This window comes from Pyxicephalus adspersus, chromosome Z, assembly GCF_032062135.1.
Source record: "Pyxicephalus adspersus chromosome Z, UCB_Pads_2.0, whole genome shotgun sequence".
NCBI classification, from domain to species: Eukaryota; Metazoa; Chordata; class Amphibia; order Anura; family Pyxicephalidae; genus Pyxicephalus; species Pyxicephalus adspersus.
The window spans coordinates 86,686,529-86,699,967 of NC_092871.1; the positions used below are offsets into that span (position 1 = coordinate 86,686,529).

General features: G+C 44.8%; 1 protein-coding gene and 1 long non-coding RNA gene across 2 annotated transcripts; one reads left to right on the forward strand and one right to left on the reverse strand.

Annotated features, from left to right (window-relative positions):
* Nucleotides 1-5,060: 5,060 nt before the first annotated feature.
* Nucleotides 5,061-11,871, reverse strand: LOC140343068 (uncharacterized). Its single transcript, XR_011923248.1, has 2 exons — nucleotides 11,801-11,871; nucleotides 5,061-5,736 (listed from the first exon to the last, which is right to left on the reverse strand). It is a non-coding gene; the product is annotated as an uncharacterized lncRNA (long non-coding RNA).
* Nucleotides 5,570-11,488, forward strand: LOC140343067 (serine protease 23-like). The gene is made up of 2 exons (XM_072429545.1): nucleotides 5,570-5,700; nucleotides 7,971-11,488. Exon 2 carries the CDS (start codon nucleotides 7,981-7,983, stop codon nucleotides 9,028-9,030), a length of 1,050 nt encoding a protein of 349 aa, XP_072285646.1. The 5' UTR covers nucleotides 5,570-5,700; nucleotides 7,971-7,980; the 3' UTR covers nucleotides 9,031-11,488.
* Nucleotides 11,872-13,439: the final 1,568 nt, after the last annotated feature.

The following is a 13,439-nucleotide window of genomic DNA, read 5'->3' on the forward strand; positions in this document are numbered from 1 at the left end:
TGCTGTCCATTGTCAGTGGTGCTGTCCATTGTCAGTGGTGCTGACCATTGTTGGTTATCACAACAAATTATTTTTATATTCACAAATATTTTAAAATAAAATATGTTTATTATAAATACAAACTTGAGTGTTAGCTGGCTTGCTATTAGCTTGCACAGTGTATATAAGATTATCAGGTTTGGTGGGCCTTGAGCAAAATGCTGACCCCTGAGCATTCATCTACAGTTTGCTTTTCAGAAGTCAGGCTGACACGTGATAGATTCTGCTTAGTTGTTGACTGTAATGTGCTCTGCCTCCACTTCCTGTTGTTCTTGTTATGACTGTAGATAATGGCCGACTAGAAACAGCTGGATTTACCAAGGTTCTTCCCACATCTGTAAGTAACTTCAGGCTCCTCAAAGGTAGGTACTGAGCAGAGGCATGCATGTTATTTATCGACCCACCCCTGTGTAAAGGGTGAAGTATTCTTCAAGTATTTGCAAAAAAAAAAAAAAAAATTCTTGTGCTGGTGAACTGAAAATGAAACTCATTGTATATTATATAATCTGGCTCATGCATTGGGCATATATTGATTTATATTCTTGTAATTTAGGAATTATCATTTGGAAACAACGTACAAATATTGATCCCTTTGCTATGTGAAATCAGATGATTTTCACCTAACCTTAGCTAATCGTTCCTAAATCTGACCTTTGTGCAGTATGTGATCTCTTCTAAACGTAAGTTACCTATATATATTTGAACTGGCTTTATCTGACCAATCAATCTAGAGTAATACTGACAATAAGTGTTGTAACAAAGTATACTTTGGTATTTGTTACCAGGTAGGTAACAGTCAATTTGTACCACACTACTCAATCACCCGTTTATGCACTCAAGAACTCCTTACCTGCATGTTTACAGGTAAGTGCTTAAGATATCACTTTATTTACCATTAACATGAATATAAACACCATATTCAATGATTTATTCATTTTCTTCATACATTCAGTCATATCATTTAAAGGTATCTACTATGACTATAAACCATCCCTCTATACACATACTTATGATGTAGGTTCCAAAACATCTAATTGCACCCAAAACTAATACATCACTAAAATGAATATGTTCCACATTATGCAATATATATATATATATATATATATATATATATATATAGACGGCACACTTTTATAATTATATGGACAGTAATTTAGTTGTGTCAACCAGTTTATTAATCTGATATTGATACATGGGATAGATATGTCTATTCTCTCTTCTTTTATATACTTTGGAGACCATGTATACCATGGTACCATACTTTGGAGACTAGTATACCATGATTAAGAATACCTTTATGAAGTAATCAGGGGAAGACTATACACTTTGTATACTTTGACAGCATTGATATATACCTCTGATTGTATTTCATATATGATTACGATTGCACCATAGGCACAACTGTAATTTGTATGCTACTAATACATAATAATTGTGCCAAACTAAACCCCTCCTTTGTGGTTTCTTTAACCCATGGTTCTGTCGTTTCTATCGTTGTATATTATTTTTTAGTAGATTTAAAAAAAACCCTCCACCTTACAAGTAAGGAAAAAAATGTAAATTTTCAGCAGCAGTATAATGTAAAGTCATGACATGCATTGTATTATGATGGTGGCCTAGAATGTGGTAGCAGCATAAGTTTAAGGGTTTTTCTTGTGTTCCTGCCAATAAAACACTTCCTGTCCTACGGTGACAACTTGTACACATTGTCCTGTGCCTATAGAAGAGCAGAGTTGCCACATTGGACAGAAACACGGAACACTTCCCACTTACTTCTGCTCTATTACACGGGGCGGTTATATAGTCCTCTCCTCATAAATAGCTGAAAAAACTGATAACATTTCGGGTTCAGCTCACACTAATTAACAACATTGAATTTAATATATTTTGTTCTTGGTTTTGAATTTAGTTTAAAATCCCATAATAAATTTGGAGACTGAATTCCAGGTCTTGAAAATATGTTTGACAAACCCGAGTCTTACATGTCAATTTTATTCACCTGTTACTCTGTTCTGTTCTTTCAATTCACCATTAAGCTGATTGGGTGGAGAGTAAAGTCCTGAGTCCTGAACTCCCAGGGTCACATGACCCCGGAGACAGCAGGTACCATACAAGTTCTGCAATTTTACACCCCATGATTATGGATGTTTATTAACGTAAAAAAAAGTAGAACTTTAATAAAAGAAAAAAGCTGAGCATAGGAGCAATGTCCCCTTTAAAGAGGCAAGGGACCCATGAGCTGAAAATACCCGGGGCCCTGCGTTTTTTTTTAATCCACCACTAATATGTTCATAATTTACAAGCCCTCAAGAAATCGCATCCAGCAGGTGGCTGGGACAGAAATCCCTCTGCTCCCTACCTGGGTGCATTCCTATCATGCAGGAGCTTGTCCATTCTCCACTCCCCCTCAGAGTCTACCTGAAGGTGTGCACTGCAGAGCAGACTAGCAGGGGTCACAGATTTCACTGAATGGGAGCTGCATGCTACTAATTACCTGGCAGGGTTCGGTAAGGTGGGCAATTATCTGGGGGTATCTGGTGACTCTGGGGGTATCAAGCTTCCCTTAGTCTAGGGCACTTCTTAGGCATCTTGCATTCTAAAACAAAATCTGTGAATTTTGGGTGAATGTTCTATTGACATTAATGGGGACACAAGTGTACAATAATAACATTTCACAACGGTGATTGGACTGGTGATCAGGGGGCCAATATTTAAGGCTCTGATCATAACATCTTATCAGAACAGAAGGGGAGGAAGGTGAATATTTAGACAGAAGCAGGTACAATGTGTGTTATGAACTGACCACCAATTATTTTCTCTTTGTAGGTCGTTGTATTCACACACCTGAGCCTGGGTAATGTCTGATGGAAATGCTATCAAGAGAGCAGTAGGGGATGTAGAGCTCTGTCATGAGGATATTGTAGATGATAATCACAGAATTCAAAGGGGTAAGTGTGCCATGGGTGTGTAAATTGGGTATATTTAAGGAAGTGGCAAGGGTAGGTAAAAGGTCCTGCTCTAGGTAATGTGCATGGAAGTTATATACCTGACATCTACACTATATGGTAAAAAGTATGTTCACCTCCGTCTAATGATAGGGTTCAGGTGTCCCCAGTGAGGGGTCCTGGTAATCCTCGGTCATACAAAGACTTTGAAGACAATTGTGTCTTCCAGCCTTGTGGTCACAGTTTGGTGAAGACCCTTTTCTGTTCCCCCATGACTGTGCCCCGGGGTACAAAGCCAGCTCCATAAAGACATGGGGTCACCAGTTTAGTGTGGAGGAACTCGAGTGTCCTGCACAAAGCCCTGACCTCATCCCTACTGAACACCTTTGGGATGAATTGGAATGGTGAGCCAGGTCTTCTCCTCCATCATTAGTACCTGACCTCACCAATGGGGGCAAATCCCCACCATCAGCACCTGACCTCACCCATAGGGGCAAATACCATTGGTACCTGACCTCACCAATGGGGGCAAATCCCCACTATCAGTACCTGACCTTATCCATGGGGGAAAATCTCGACCATAAGCACCTACCCTCACCCATGGGGGCAAATCCCCACCATCAGTACCTGACCACACCCATGGGGGCAAATCCCCACCATCAGCACCTGACCTCAATAAAGGGGGAAAATCCCCACCATTAGCACCTGACCTCAATAATGGGGGAAAATCCCCACCATCTGTAACTGATTTCACCAATGGGGGAAAATCACCACCATCAGCACCTGACCTCACCAATAGGGGCAAATACTCACCATCAGTACCTGACCTCACCCATGGGGGCAAATCCCCACTATCAGTACCTGACCTCACCCATGGGGGCAAATCCCGACCATCAGCACCTGCTCTCACCCATGGGGGCAAATCCCCACCATCAGTACATGACCACACCCATGGGGGCAAATCCCCACCATCATCACCTGACCTCAATAATGGGGGAAAATCCCCACCATCAGCACCTGACCTCAATATTGGGGGAAAATCCCCACCATCTGTAACTGATTTCACCAATGGGGGCAAATCACCACCATCAGTACCTGAATTCACCAATGGGGCAAATCCCCACCATAAGTTCCTGACCTCACCAATAGGGGCAAAACCCCACCATCAATATCTGACCTCACCAATGGTGAGGTAACACCATAATAAAGACCATGAGGTGGGGGGGAAATCTCAAAATGAATAATGGTTTTGAACTGGGAAGTCAAAGAGGTTCATATGGGGGTCATATTAGGTTTATGGTCAGTTCTCCAACAACGTCTGTCCATATAGCATAAGTGAAGATTTTGAAGGTACGATGTGACACCAAGGAGTGTCATGTGGCTAACATTCCAATAAGAGTTTGGGGGGGATGAAAAAGATTGGGAGGTGCATATTTGGCATGACTGCAAAATTACCAGTATGAGATGAAAAACATGGAAACACAACACTGGGACCTCCAACTAGGAGGAAAGTGGAAACACAAACCTAACAAAGTTTTTTTTTTTTTTTTTTGATGGAGTAGTTGGTGCTGGAGCAGTCTTTCAGCAGAGGTATATGGTACGTCTACAGTAAATGAATATTTAACATGCTTGGGACAAACACAGATCTATACTCTAGTATATTTAACTATCTAGAAAACAGGTTGGAATCCCCTGGAACTGGGGGTCTGTTGGGGTATTGGGACTTTGCATATTATATTCTGTGCACGCCGGGCCTGGAGTTGGGTGGGGAGACTGGAACAACGGCAGCTTTGTGAGCTGACAATGACTTATTAGCTTGGAGATTCGATATTCTCCACAGGAGAGGGAAATCCTCAGATCACTTCCAGTGACTACAGCTACTGATCACTGCAAGGTGAGGAGATAATCCAGACTCATCCCTGGTAATTGCTTCCTTGGTGGTGGGGGGTCAAGGGGGTCACTTTATGTGACAACAGCAGCAAAGTCTTTAAAAATGTGTCACCCCATTCCGTGACCTACAAATGGCTTTGGAAAAGTAGCTGCAAACCCACACAGTGAAATGCTGTACGTACATTTATGCTTTGAATATTAAGAAAGGTTTTTTATTTTTATTAAAATCCAGATTTTACCTCCACCCTCTGTTACATCCTATTGCTGCTGATGTCCTGCATTCATGTCCTGTGTCCATGGAGAAGGGGGGGGGTCACCTGATTGGGACAACAGTGGAGCATGCTTGTGTACTGTGTGACAGGATGACAACCTAGGAGCACAAAAGGGACAAAAAGTTGTCACCCCGTAACAGGGAATGCCTTAACAAAGACTTTCATGGCAGGATCAGCAGGGATTTATTTACTTCTGGAGATTTAAAAAGATTAAAAATGACTCAGATTTCAGGGAATTGGTTAATGTGTATATCAATGAATGATTTTTTCTGTTGGTAGAGTTCAGTGAGAGTTTCTGTACTATCAGCATGTATCTAAGCCTGTCCATCCTACATTGTGTCACCTGTTTGAGTATTGAAGTGTCTCCGTGACCTCAGAGCCTTCTAATATGTCCTCTTGGCTTTCATGTGTTCATTGCAGCGACAGCCCAGACTGGCTCCATAACTTCTGCGAGCGGCGCCGTCCATGATCTGTTTGTGAGAGACTCGCTGTTACCTGACCTTCACCAGCCAGGAGATGAAGTTCCATTAATGTGCCGACTTGTCACCGAGGTAAGGAAGCATTTACTTTGTAGGAAATGGATGAACCTGTCAACAGAAGCCAATAGGGATAACATATCATTTCAGAAGGCCGCTGCTTGGGAAGCGAGGGTGGGGGTGCAGAAAATGTGTGAAGTTGAATTCCAAGCAAACAGCACAATATACATAAATGAAAGACAGCAGGAACATTGTACAAATCCATCCAGTTCTGATATTTACACAGCCCTACCCCTCTTCACAGCGCAGGAGACCTGATTTTTCTTTGACGTAGTTAAGTAACACTTGCAGGTCTTGTCCCTCCCCAGCTTGTGACTGCACATTAAAATATGCAGCAGACTGATAATCTCATCTCTCTCCACCAATCAGAAAGACATTTCATAGCTCATGAGCACTCCAAGTCTGACTGGCTGCTAGTGCTGCTTATTTCTCCCCAGCTACAGTAAATGGCTGGCAATAGGCTACTGCCAGGTGCAAATCATCTACATTGCATGGAGAGAAACACCTTGATCTAATAATGATTGCAGAGCTGCATTCATTGATGTCTATTATATCAGCTTTATATTTCTGATGGGTGGGGGGTGAAATCTTAGCACTGATAAAGGGCTCTGGGTGTGGGGGGTACTCAGCATCATGTAGCCAACTGATACCAAGTCCCCTCCCATGTTGTGACATGCATTGAAATAGAAAGGTCCTGGAAAAATTCATGGCTGGCCACTCACAGGTGAACAGGAAACTGTTTCTGTGCCCCCGGAGCGGCAAACCACACGGCAGATAACCAAATTTGCATGCGGCTACAGCCATGGTGTGACTTGAACTGCAACGAATGGCTAAAAGCAATTTGTCCTTTTTGGGAACCATACCACCATGCTGATCAAAAAAGTTCCCAACAGTGGCAGAAAGCTGCGGCATGCATTGGGGGAGCAGATCCCCAAAACTCCCCTAGGTGAACCTGAGATTACTAAAGAAGGAGAAAGGACTGGCAGAGATGTTTAAATACTTTTGTAGGGACAATAAATCAATTGATGAACCTCTATTTAATGTACAGTGCTGCTTTATATGTTGGCGTTATATAAACACTGTTTAATAAAGTGGAACTAAACTCAAAAAAGAAAAAAAAAAAAAACACCTTTAATCCCACAGATCCTTCGGGAGGTTTCTGCGTTTGGGCCCCGCATCGTCTCAGTATCCGTCTTCAGCCTGGCGCAGAGGAAGCGCGGACATTTTCTTCTCTCTTCATTTGGGTACTTCTTCCTGGTCACCTGATCTCGCAATGCACAGGCGCAAGATCAGGTAGCGTAGATGTGGGAAAAAAACATTGCGGATATCCTCGCTGTGCATGCATGAGGTCAGCAATTTTTTCTTCCATTAATGCAAAGTCTGCTTTTGCGCATGCCCAAGATCAGGGCATGCCCAGAAGGCGGAGCCAAGAGCCTCCCGGGATGGATTACGTAGGTATCCCGGGAAGCTTTGTTCTCAATTCTGTCTTGATTGCCACAGCAAGAAACGGAAGGTGCTGCATCCTTTTTCTTAAAAAAAAATAAAATAAAATAATTAAATTTTAACTAAAAATTTTGAGTTTAGGTCCGCTTTCATAGAGCACGGTTTGTAAAGAGGACCTGCAGTGCCGTGGAGCTGCGATTTCCTGCATGATGAAGATGATTGGTGAACAGATTTATCTTCCTTTAGGCAGGATATGAAAGAAATGATGCAAAGCTAAGATATCACTAACAAAATTTCACATTCCTGTAAATGCTCCCTGCTGAAGAAAGCTTCTGGGGAGTAGTCCTCATTTTTTGGGTTGTGTGTCTCCTGCACTCTTCAATGTCACTGAAACTCTCTTTTATCCCAACGTGTGATGTGGTCACAATAATCAAGAAATCAATAGGTAGGGCAGAAATGTGATGAGTGTTGAACTGGCCTGGTCTCCATCCATGGAATGGTCTCCCATCAAAAGCCCAGATGACAATGCAGAAGCACAACTTTGGAGTGTTGTCATAAAAATGGCCATGTTGGGAGGATCACCTGTGCAGTGCTTAACCCAGAAAGGTTTTGAAGCCAGGAAGAAATTGTAGGCAGGTGGAAGCCCATTAATTGTGACCCAACTCTTCAGTAACCACCCAAAAACAGCCGGGTGGTTGCTGAAAAGTGTCGGGTGGTGCACCCAGCTAAAATGGGCTGGGGAGAACACTGCTGTGAAATATTAAAACATAACTGTTGAAATGATTTAATTGTTCACTGATTGGGTTTCTGTATCTTTAATTTCTTTTCATTTTTTTTTGCAGCTGCATTAATATGATGAACACCTGGCTCTCACCAGTTGCATTTATTTACTTGGTTGTCCTCCCCATGGCCACATGCAATCCTCCAATCATCGAACTGGCGGCCAGACACGTACTGCCATTAACTCCGTCTCATTTCACGGCCAATGGCACCCCAGAGTTGACCACAGTCTGCGGAGAGCGCTGCACACTCAGGGAATCTCAGCCAGAACCATTTGGTGAGGATCATCGGCTTGACTATGAGACCGTGTATTCCAATGGTAGCCGCATGTTGACAACAATGTCGGTGAGAGTGCCTGGGGGTAACGGGGGACTTTCAGGGGAAAGGAATGTCAAATTTAGACGAAGCCGGAGGCAGATTTATGGGCCAGACGTTCGCTTTTCCATCAGCCGCCCGTTCCTGAGAGATTTCCCATTTGCAGCCGCTGTTCGTGTGTCCACAGGTTGCACCGGTGTGTTGGTAACTGACCGCCACGTGCTGACGGCGGCTCACTGCATCCATGATGGTCAGGACTATGTACAAGGAGCACGTAAGCTGCGTGTTGGTTTCCTAAGACCAGGAGCCCGGCCCACCCTGCAGTGGGTACGTGTTAAAAATACCAGAATCCCCCGAGCATGGATCGGGGCTCCAACAGAATATAGCATGGATTACGATTACACTTTGCTGGAACTCCGCCGTGCTCAGCCGCATCCTTACATGCACATAGCGGCCTCCCCACCGTTGCAGGATCTTGCTGGAAAGCGCGTTCACTTCTCTGGATTTGACAGCGATAGACCTGGAGAGCTGGTCTACCGATCGTGCAAAGTGCAGGAGCAGACTACACATTTGTTGTACCAACACTGTGATGCCCGTCCTGGGGCTAGCGGCTCCGGAGTTTATGGGAGATTGCGGCAAGGTGGCCGCTGGAAAAGGAAAGTGATTGGGGTTTTCTCTGGACATCAGTGGGTGGAGGTATCTGGGGAGCCAAGGGAATATAACGTCGCAGTTAGACTGACCCCCCTAAAATATGCTCAGATTTGCTATTGGATACGGAAGACCAATGGAAGCTGCCATGATGAATGATGAGGAACCATGACCTAAGGCCTCAAACGTCAATGTGGTGGCTGCACGACTTTTCTTTTCCTGGCTAAGAACATTTTCAGCACGTACACATAATACTCGTTGATCCTGACAAATATGTAGCGTCTGTTTTCTATGAGCTGATCTTCCCTTAAGTTGTGTTTGATGTTGTCTAACGAGCACTCCATTATGAATGTACGAAAATTTCCAGTGTCCATCCTTGGCTTTCTAATGACTTGCCCTCATGGGAATTATTAGGGTAGAACCTACCTGTCCCAAAGTGTATTTTTCATCCTTTTTGTTATTATTATTACACAGTATTTAGATAGAACTGACATATTAGACAGCACTGTACAATGTCCATAGTCATGTGACTAGCTATCCCTCAATGGAGCTCACAATCTAATGTCCCTACCATAGTCATTTGTCATTATCATAATGTAAGGGCAATTTTCATGGGGGAAGCCAATTAACCTAACTGCATGTTTTTGGAATGTGGGAGGAAAACAGAGTACCCGGAGTAAACCCACGCAGACACAGGGAGAACCTGCAAACTCCATGCAGATAGTCTCCTGGCCAAGATTGCAACCTGAGACCCAATGCTGCAAAGGCCCGAATGCTGCCCACTGAGCCACCGTGCTGGCCAACAATTCATTCATCTGAGTTTCAAGTGCTCATTGTACTAATGACATATGCCTATGGTAGGGACATGGTAGATTGTGAGCTCCTTTGAGGCACAGCTAGTCACATGGCTATGGACTTATACAACGCTGCATAATATGTTGGTGCTATATAAATACTGTGTAGTAATAATAATAATAATGAGGAAATATTTGTAAAGCGCTTTTGTTCCATAGGATTCAAAGCACAAAGCTCCTCCCGACCCACAGCCCCAACAGCAGCAAAGCCTTCAGAGGCATTTTGTGCCCCTCCATACACATACAACATATCACCGCAGCTGTTCCCTGTTAAATTACCCGGGGGAGGAAATACACAGAAAGCATAACAATGCCATACTGGTCATTGATTTCCTGGGGTCCTGCTGCTGTAAAGAGGGGGTGTTACCCACTGAGCCACCATGCTGATAAACAGGAACTTTTTGTTGACATTCATTTATAAAATCTTCAAAAGAATTAAATGTAGTTGACTGGGTTAAAGTGGACCTTGCAGGAAAGTGCCATAAAAAAGGGCCACCAACCCCCTCTGGGGCCAACAGAAATGTTTTGAGTGTTGAGTGCCAGTGCCCCCTGGTGATCTATCTGCTGGCACTTACACAACAGAGGCAGGAACAGAAATGGGTGTGGGGTAGACATCTGACACAGTGGGCAGACATCTAGACCAGTGGGTAGACATCTGGCCCAAATGGCAGACATCAGCCCAGCGGGTAGAGACCAGGATCAGCGGGTAGACATCTGGCCCAGCTGGTGGATATCTGGTCCAGCAGGTAGACATCTGCCCCAGTGGCTAGACATCTGCTTCCCTACAGCATCTGGTTGACTAGACAACTGGCCCAGCAGGTAGACATCTGGCAAGGAATGTTCCCTGGGGACTAGTGAGCTCCGACCTATGAAGGGGAGTCTAAGACCTTTGTGGAGAGACCTCTGCTTCCCTACAGCATCTGGTTCACTAGACAACTGGCCCAGTGGGTAGACATCTGGCCCAATGGATAGACATCTGGCCAAGCGGGTAGACATCTGGCCCAGCGTGTAGAGACCAGGACCAGCGGGTAGACATCTGGCCAAGCGGGTAGACATCCGGCCCAGCTGGCGGATATTAGGTCCAGCGGGTAGACATCGGGTCCAGCGGGTAGACATCTGGCCCAGTGGGTAGACATCAAGACCAGTGGCTAGACATCTGCGCCACATGTGTTTGGATGATAAGAACTTTTAGCATTATTATCTCTTTACCCGGAAGGAGCTAAGTGCGGTGGGCAGCAGGGCAGGCGAGTACTATTTGCTGCCCCCGCAGGGAATGCCATTGCTCACCTTGAGCCTATATTTTACCTTTCCATAAAATGCAACCACAGAGTAGAACAGCCTGCCCGTATGGGGGGAATGAGCCATCCTCACATGGAAGCAGTGGTCTCTATGCAGAAGTCTAACTGGCCTCCCTGCTGGGTCTAACAGATAACATATCAAGGAATGCTCCCTGGAGACTGGTGAGCTTCGACCTATGAAGGGGAGTCTGAGACCTCTGTGGAGACACCTCTGCTTCCCTACACAGAGAAAACCAACTGAAAGGTCTTTCATACCTTTAATATTGATAGGCAGACATTGAGCGGAAGGGGGGATGGTTGTAGAATGGGGGGGGGGGGGCACCACTGTGCGTCGGTGCAACAATTAGAACATTTCAGATTTGTTTTAGACAAGGCAATGCGCACTTTTTTGTAACATTTTTTGTGTAGATTGATGGTCTGTGTGGTATTATTTATATCTGAGAATAAAAACTGAGTATAACAAACCATCGCTGTTGTATTTAATAATCTGCTTCTCAACTCTCATTACCCTTGGTGCTGCTGATCCCCTGCAGCCTCTTCCTCTATACATGCCATGGCTGCACAGCATTTCCTGATGGTAATGCCATGCCTGTGTAATATAAGGGATGATTGTTGTCTCTATTGAAAGTTCCTGTGACGGTGACAACGCAGAGAAGAGTAAGGAAAAAGGGAAACATGGTTGTCACCCTAAAACAAGAACCTTCATGACAGGATCACCAGCCTTTATTGAAATGTGAGGAAAGACACAATGGGGACAGGAAGGTAAAAAGGACCTACCTGAGGTGTCTGGGTGCTGAGGCCTAGCACACACCCCAATCCATCCGGGTAGTAGAAGTGATGAACTTATTTCCTGTTTACACAAGGGAGTTAGGAGGAGGGGCTTCTGATGGAAGGGGCGGGGCAGTGCCAATCTGTAATACTGAAATCTCCTACTATAATCCCCGCCCCCTGGCTCTCATACTTCCCACCCCCTAATGGAATCCCACCCCCTGGCTAGGTAAATCCCGCCCCTTCTATTGGTAGACAGAACGTGACATCACTATCATTTACTACTCCCAGTCAGGATTTGAGAAGTACTAGGCCGCAGGGGGCAAATCTCTGTATCTAGTCACCCTAGGTGGGTGTAAATTCGTTTTTTGGGGGGAGAACAGATAACCATATTGTTTAAGTGTTAATGTTGTAAGTAAGGATGAACATGACTGACTCCTTCCTTTTCTGTCACAAAAATGTAAACTACACCAAATAGTGAAAAGTCACTGGACCAACCAAGCTGAAATTTGTGAGGGTCACTGGTGGTGGGGCAATTCATAGTGAGACGTGGCACTGACAATGTTCTGTGATTTGAATGAGAGGAAGTATCTTTGAGGTTTACCAAGTAGTACCCAATTGCTGAGGTAAATATTGGGTGGGCGGGGCACTTTAGGGGGGTACCTAATAATCACCAGCCAATTAAATGCCCCTAACAACCACCTGCCAATAAGAATGCAGCCTGCTGTGCACATGAGCAAATTTGGGGGGCAGTTAGTGGTTTTTGGCGGTGAGGCGCAACCAATATTCAGAAAGGAGGGTAAGCAACCAGGTGGGGGCTTTTTTTCATCCCATAGTGGTTCAGAAAGTTGAAGCCCAATAATGCCCCTTGTTTGCACCCTTCGTGGTACCGGGTGTATTCATAGCAGCACAGCGGGGCAGTGCATGGACCCGTGTTATGTTCACAGTTACACCAGACGGTAATGGGTAAGCCCGGGCTGTTAGGGGCCATTATGGGAACGTTCAGAATGTTCTGGTAAAGCTGCCTTCTATGTCAATTCTCCTGCCTGGGCATCCGATCAACAAATCAATGTTTTATTTTACCAGGTTCACTTCAAGAAAATTTCTAGCCATGGAAGAATCCCGATTTGTACGGTTAACGGGTAAAATCAGCACATGCAATTTTATCATAGTTACTCTGATCATAACACTGCCCCCACAGGTACCCCAGATCATAACACTGCCCCCACAGGTACACCATATCATAAAACTGCCCCCACAGGTACCCCAGATCATAATACTGCCCTCACAGGTACCCCATATTATAAAACTGCCCCCACAGGTACCCCAGATCATAATACTGCCCCACAGGTACCCTAGATCATAAAACTGCCCCCACAGGTACCCCAGATCACAACACCACCCCAACAGGTACCCCAGATCATAACACTGCCCCCACAAGTACCCCAGATCATAACACTGCCCCCACAGGTACCCCAGATCATAACACTGCCCTCACAGACACCCCAGATCATAACACTGCCCTCACAGACACCCCAGATCATAACATTGCCCCCACAGGCACCCAGATCATAACACTTCCCCCACAGGTACCCCAGATAATAACACCGCCCCCACAGACACCACAGATCATGACACTGCCCCCACA

Excerpts from the sequence above, each read along its gene's own strand:
- LOC140343067 (XM_072429545.1), top strand. The coding sequence starts at position 7,981 with ATGATGAACACCTGGCTCTCACCAGTTGCATTTATTTACTTGGTTGTC.